General features: G+C 36.4%; 1 protein-coding gene across 1 annotated transcript; it reads left to right on the top strand.

Annotated features, from left to right (window-relative positions):
- Positions 1–2062: 2062 nt before the first annotated feature.
- Positions 2063–5448, top strand: LOC118753062 (zinc finger BED domain-containing protein DAYSLEEPER-like). Its single transcript, XM_036487923.1, has 4 exons — positions 2063–3081; positions 3184–3813; positions 4738–4831; positions 5435–5448. Exons 1-4 carry the CDS (start codon positions 2401–2403, stop codon positions 5446–5448), a joined length of 1419 nt encoding a protein of 472 aa, XP_036343816.1. The 5' UTR covers positions 2063–2400.
- The last annotated feature ends 1928 nt before the right edge of the window (positions 5449–7376 follow it).

The following is a 7376-nucleotide window of genomic DNA, read 5'->3' as shown; positions in this document are numbered from 1 at the left end:
TTAGAAGAGATTGAAGTAATTAGAGACGGATTAATCATCGCACGCAGCAGTAGGCTAGACATCGAAGAAAATGGAGAATTGATTAGAGCTAATGCTGTTAAGAGCTGTTAATTACATTTGAAAAATCTCTTACGATAAATGGAGAGAAATTCAAAGCAAATCATCAGATCGTTATTATTGAGCTCCTAGCTCCTAAGAAAACTATTTTAAATGAGACAAGTTAACAAAAACACCTATCATTGCCATTCCTTCATAAACTGCATATTCAAAATAACGAGCGAATGGAAGAGATAAAAGTCGTTCTTGAAAATAGCAAATGGATGTGGTATGGCGTAATTGCAAAACTCACAGCAATCATAATAGTAATATTGTATATGAAGTTAAAGCCCAGAATTATCAAAATAAAAACTGACACTGACCAGCCTCAACATAGTTTGTCAACGATGAACATTGCCAAAAGCAGAGAAGATATTAGAGCCCGCTTGGAAGCAATTGTGGCTGAGGGGGAGGGTAGTTAACATATGTAGTGGAATGTGCCACTTGCAGGGTTCGGATTTGCCTCATTTTGGCCCCTCGCTCGCTCGTTAGTTTGCTCTGAGTTAGCGCAACTCACGAGGAACACACGAGGCTGTTTGCAAATGAGCACTCGTTAGGTACGAGCGCACGCGACGAGTAGCCAGCGAGCGAGTAAGCAAACGAGGGCGGCGCAAGAGTAGAGCGGCAAGCAAACGAGGGCCTCATTAGGTCTGCCCTCGCGAGAGGGGCGTTGCGAGCGAGGCACTCATTTGCAGCAGCAGACGTGCGAGGCGAGTAAACGAGCGAGGCAAATGAGGCAAGCAGATTAGACAGGCAAACGGGTTGTTTGGTCAGCAAAAATGTATGGGATAAAAATTGCATCAACTAAGAATTTAGAGCAAACGATTGTATGCACACATGTAGATATGTATATACATACATATATACACATATGTATGTATTTATTTATGTATATATTTTCATGCACAGAAGAATAGATGCGTGCTATTTTTGCCAGTTTTATCTACTAGGTAGGCTCATATGTGCATACATATATATTACTATGTACTTATACGCAAACATTTTTTTCGCTGTATCGATTTTGCTTCTTTGAGAGTTTTTATTACTTTTTTGCAATCAATTTTCTTACATAATTCATGTATTTTTTATGATATTTTTTGTTTCGGTTAAAATACAGAAGTGAACAAATAAATGGTTTTTTTTTTTTTGAAGTATGTATCTGAATTATGCGGGTTTTGAAAATGCTGGAACGCATCTCCTGTTCTTGTATGAAATTAAAGAACTTTTTTATGCGGCTTTCTGAAGAACGCATCTACCGCATAAAAAAGACCTAAGTGTACATGAGAGACAGACCATACAAGTTTCATACTTTGTAAAAAAATTTGAAAATTTCAACAAAGTTTTAAACTTTTTAATCACACCCACCAAACAATTTGTGTTGCCGGCAATAAGAAAACGTGTCGCCCTCGGAAACAAATTTATTGCCGGTAACATTGCCATCGAATCGATTTCCTATTACCGGTCGCTCTAAAACGTCCGCCGAAGGCAACACGCCTGGGCGAGTCGTTTTCTTATTACCTGAATGAGTCCTTTTCTTATCGCTTCAGGCGATATTTGGAATAATTTTATTCTTTTTAATACTTCATTTATTTTTTTTTGTATACCAAATCGCAACTTACAATCGGAAATAATTAATTTTCTCGCTGTAAGGCTTCCTATTTCTTCAATCTTGTTCTTGGGCATAATTTAGATGCTTTTGGCCAATACTATTGACGCCATATTCATAAGATTCGGAATTTTTGAGAACTTTTTTATTCAAAATTGACATGAACGGAGTGATGTTGCCGATTTGTCACCACAGCAATAAATCGGTGAGTCGCCAATTTGTTGCCATTGACGATTGTTGCCTATTTCTCATATTTTGCATGGTGGGCATTTATATGTAGAGCAATGCTTGGTGTGTAGTTTTATAGCATAAATATATCATTCTCACTCGAAAAATATCATAATTGTGTTTTTTTTTAATAATTTTGGAAACATTTCAAGTAGAATGTTCATATTTTTCCATTTTGGTGCCTATGTCTGCATACATACTAGGTAGCATCCATGGGCGGAGGGTAGGGAAAATCCGGGAAACGCAAACGAGCGAGCATATAAAGCGGGTAAACCAAACGGGGGCGATGTGAAGTAGGTAAAAGCTGAGTGGACAAAGGGGGAAAAACGAGACATCAAAGGCAAACAATTTACTCAGGCAGGCAAACGAAGTAACGTAATGGTAAGTACATATATAAGAGAGTGTGGTTTGGGGTAACATTTATAAGTCTTTGCTAATAATTCGTCGACGAAACAAGTGTATATTTAAAAATGGAAAACCTAGTAAATTTTAACGCGGATACAAATATTTCAATCTGTTTACTGTGCAAAAAATCACTAAAAGGAAAAAGTGTTTATAATATTAAAAGGCATTATGCAACTATGCATAAAGGAGTTGCTGTCAGCGAGAATACAAATTCCCGCTCGAGTAGAGGGGCAAAAAAAGTCGCAGAAATAAACATCGACAAAAATGAATTTTTGAATGCATGTGTAGGGATGGTAACAGTGAAAAGTATCCCATTTCGTATCTTTGACGACGAAAAGTACTTTAAGAAACTCATACACCCTTACGAAAAAATGTTCGACCTTAAAATAAATTCTAAAAATATTGTGGACAAAATTGGGTTTGCGGCAGGACAAACAAAAAGTATTATAGCTGAAAATTTAAAAAAGAGGCTTATTTGCCTTAAAATGGATGTGGCGACAAGACAAAATCGCCATATATTAGGCATTAATGCGCAATACATCGATGGATATAAAATAATTATTCATACTTTGGGAATGGTGGAATTAAGAAGCAGACACACCGGAGAAAACTTAAAGCAAGAAATCCTTAATTGCTTGGACCAATTTAAAATCGAAATTCGCCAGATTTATTCCAGCACCACTGATAATGGAGCCAATGTAATAAAAACATCGAAGTTGCTTCAAATATCCCAAGGTCAAGTTCAGGTAAGACATGTTTAGAAGTCTTTAGAAATTTACAGTTTAGGAATCATTAAAAAGATTTAATATACATATAATTAATACTGATAAAAAATTTTCTTCCCTCAGAACAATCCAAATGATGACTCCGATTCCAATGACGTAGATGATGATGGGTATGATGAAGTGCACAATACCCTCAAATCAACTATGGATGTGGTTAGATGTGCAGCACACACCCTCCAGTTAGCAGCATACGATGTCATTAAAACAATGCAAACTAACATTGAAAGCTGTAGAAAAGCCGTTAAATCTCTCAGATGCATTCTCCGCGGTACGAGCAACGTGCCGATATTGGATAATGCAACACGTTGGAACTCAACATATATGATGCTTAATTCCTTACTTAACGTAAAGAGCTATATTGAGGAAAATGACACAAATATGCCAGATGTTGACTGGGGCTTTGTCAACGCATTTTTACAGACATTCAAACCACTTGTGGATTGTACTACTAAATTGCAAGCAGAACAGTATGTTATTGGGGATTTTTATAGAGACTGGCTAACTTGCGAACTGGAACTACAGGAACTAATTTCAAGCCAATACGATTACGCTTCGACTTTACTAAGAACGGTAAAACAGAGGAAAGCCGTGCTTTTGCAAAATGAAGCATTTTTATCAGCGATTTATGTCGACCCTAGGTTCAATTTTTTACATTCGCCATATTTGAACCAAACTCAAAAATACAAAGCAGTGGTAAGTGCCCTAAAAACGTGTATATTTAAGATTCATATTAATATTACTATGCCTATGTACATATGTATTAGAGCTCGGGCAATTCGGTTAATCGATTAACCGAATTATTCGAATCTGACTGAAGTCGACTACTGTTAATCGGTTAGCAATATTCGAGTAGTCGAAAGCTGTCGACTATTCGGATAACCGTTCACTTTAGATTATTCGGCTAACCGTTCATTTTCGGTTAATCGAATATTTTAAGTTCGAGTTTTTTTTTTGCATTTACAGATACATATACATATATGAAAAGTCATGTTACATTCGTAGTACATATATAAGATTGCATGTGCAAAATTAAGGCAAACTTTTTTTGCAAGAATGTGCGCTAATTATTGAAATGTTATTGCGAAATATTTTAGGGAGAATGGCTAAAGCAATACCTACCTCTCATTTTCGCGAGCTTTTGTTATGGATTTTTGTTAAATGTTTGTTCAGTGAGGATGTGAATGATTGTAGCACAAAACTGCACCACATATGGAACATGTTACTTCCTTTTCGTCCTCTGATTTTTCGAAAAAATCCCAAACCCAGCTCCTTTTGCGTCCGCTCATTTTTGTATCTGAATATACATACATATGTGTGCATGTATATATTTAAAAAAAAAAAATTCATTTGTCAAAGAAGTTTCAATGAAAGTTCGGTTACTGAAATTCGATTTGCTACAATGCTCGAGTAGTCGAAGCAAAGCAACTATTCGAATAATCGAAGGCGGGCGACTATTCGAATACCATTAACCGACTAATAAGCACGCGAACGGTTACGAATCGAATAATCGGTTAACCGATTAGTCGAATAGTCGGATAATTTTACGAGCCCTAATATGTATGTATATGCGAAGGACAATATTAGCTACATACTTTGCATTTTATTCATTATTTTCAGGAACACCTTCTTAATACATTCGAAGCTATTCAAGAATTAGCTGGAAATCCACCCAACAACGATGAAGCGGGTGAAATTGAAGCACCAGCAACAAGCCAGAGCAGACCTTTTTTCAGATTGAATAACCAACTTGACAGATTACTAAGCAGTAACGCAGCAGTCACATTACAAATAAATTTAAAGCAAAAATTAGAAAATCTTGCTTATACGCAAAGGGTCCCATTTGAAGCTGATATCCTTGAATATTGGAAAGCTCGTTCTATAAATGATAACGACATTGGACAGTTAGTACAAGTCGTACTCGCTGTTCCTTCAACACAAGTTTCAGTTGAAAGGGCATTTAGTGCTCTAGGCACAATTTTAACGAAATTGCGAACACGACTCTCGAAAGAAACTTTAAACAATTTATTAATAGTTAAATTAAATAATGATATTCTAGACAAAGTATCATATATAGACTAAACTTATAATATGTGCACATTTAAACAATTAAATAAATTAGAAACTAAGTAATTCGGCTAAGTAACTATGTTACATATGTATAAATGAGAATATAATATTTATAAAAATCATTTTTTGTCTTTTATTTCATAAATGAGTAGGACATTAACATTTTCAAATTAATAATCCTGGTTTAGTCCCCATACATATGTGTATATGTAGTATAATACAAACTACTATTTGGGGTGTTAAACAGTATTTGATAATTAAGGCTGGTCCATACAGAACTTTCGCTTTGACTGTGTAGTTAGCGTTGGTTTGATAGAACGCAGCTTGGCAGATACTACTTTGGCCACTAAATTAACATATTAACGAAAGATAAATTAATACTTCATATCAATAATTGCATGAACAATTATATTTCTTGCCCTCATTTGATTAAAAGGAAAAAACATTTCATATAATTTTATTTATTTGCAACAGCTGGCGACCGACGCACGCGCTTTGTGTTGGCCTTAGCGTTGCCAAATTTTGGTTATGTGGACGGCTGCTTTGAAATTCGACGCCAACGCAACGCCAAAGTTGTATGCGAACCGGCCTCTATTCTTTGTTTACGCAAATTTTCCCATGTCTACATATCCATATATACATGCATACATATGTATGTACACATGTCCTTGAACAACAGGCCACAAATAAATTTTTTCACCAAGGACTATATGTCATTCAGGTATACAGCATAACTGCTACAAGTAGAAAACTATTTTGGGGGTGTTAGCAAGTGCTTACTTGTTTTTTGTTTCTGCGGCACAAACGATTATAATATCTTCGTTACTTACTTTTCTCTGTAAAGACAAAATACATGCATATGTACATACATATATAAATGCATATATACATAAATACGTACATACAAACATATATAAATATGCATGTTATGTGTGTACACATGTATGAATATAACTCAAAAAAAATAATTCATTCCATAATCTATGCTTATGTATGTAATCAATTTTATTTGTTGTTTTAAATGCTGCCCTAATATAATACTTCACATATATATATGCATATGTACATGCAATTATTAACATACTTTCGTACATAATCTATTGACATACATACATTCCCACATTTTTATGCACAAAAATGCATGTGTTGTATAGTACACTCGGAGCGCTCGCTCGTCGCTCACTCCCCTTTCCAGCAGAGTGAGTATGCAGGCAGCTACTCGCCTCGCACTGCGAGCGAGGCAACACCCAACAGCCTCGCTCATTTAATAGGAGCGCGAGGAAACAAGCAGTGCTCGCTCGTTTGGCGAGCGAGCCAAACTTCTCGTGCCTCGCCTCATTGCTGCTACGAGTACGAGCTGCGAGTGCCTCGTTGTCTGCGAGGCATTGAGTAGGAGTTTGCTCACTCGCTCGCTCGAACTCCGAGTTTTTGCCCACCCTGGCCACTTGACACCAGCAACAATAGCAGCAGCCAAGAATGATAGAATACAAGATTGCGCCAATCGAGCTGAGAGTAACTGGCCGTGACGTCAAAATATACCCGAATGAGAGAGCAAGACGAACTCGACAAGAAAAAGAGGAAGCATCGAACAAAAGGCAGTGTTTCCAGGTTTTGCATTTGAAAAAGCACCAAATTTTTATTGGTGTATTTTATTGACTTTATATGAATACATAATTTTATTGTAAGGATGCCGATTCAAATTAATAAAAATCAATGTTTCTTGCACAACGGTCGATTTCTTCTGGCATGATTGAAGGTGCTGCACATATTTCGTTGTCGTTTATGATTGTCAGTGTGCCATGATTTTGTTTAAATTTTTGTAAAATTGCTTACCACACTTACGATTGCTATAAATTTTGCTTCCATTTTTTAAGATTTTCTAATTTGATGTCTTCAAACTAAAAACAAAAGCACCAAAAACGCCCCAAGCACAAAACTCAAAAATTTTCGCGTTTTGAATACCCACCAAATTTGGTGCGAAAAGCATGAAGTTGGCAACAGTGAATGTAAACAAAAGTATTTTATGACGTCAGCGATTGGGTGGATGCTGTCAAATCGACGAAGAGAGGATTAGCGGTCCGCGAATGGCGCGACCTTTATTTTCTGGATCGTGAGCAGCAGCAGCAAATGTACAAACGTGGGAACGAATGCATGTACGTGACTAAATGTGAATACAAATGCAGCGTCAA

Source organism: Rhagoletis pomonella, unplaced genomic scaffold (genome assembly GCF_013731165.1).
Source record: "Rhagoletis pomonella isolate Grant_MI unplaced genomic scaffold, Rhpom_1.0 Rhpom_scaffold_00002, whole genome shotgun sequence".
Lineage (NCBI taxonomy): Eukaryota > Metazoa > Arthropoda > Insecta > Diptera > Tephritidae > Rhagoletis > Rhagoletis pomonella.
The sequence above is the reverse complement of the archived record's forward strand: the minus strand, read 5'-3'. Positions and strand labels throughout refer to the sequence as shown.

What these genes read in the sequence shown, in the direction of transcription:
- LOC118753062 (XM_036487923.1), top strand. Translation starts at nt 2,401, where the DNA reads ATGGAAAACCTAGTAAATTTTAACGCGGATACAAATATTTCAATCTGT. An exon ending in TATCCCAAGGTCAAGTTCAG is followed by an intron (nt 3,082 to 3,183) that starts GTAAGACATGTT and finishes TTCTTCCCTCAG; the next exon opens with AACAATCCAAATGATGACTC. An exon ending in CTCAAAAATACAAAGCAGTG is followed by an intron (nt 3,814 to 4,737) that starts GTAAGTGCCCTA and finishes CATTATTTTCAG; the next exon opens with GAACACCTTCTTAATACATT.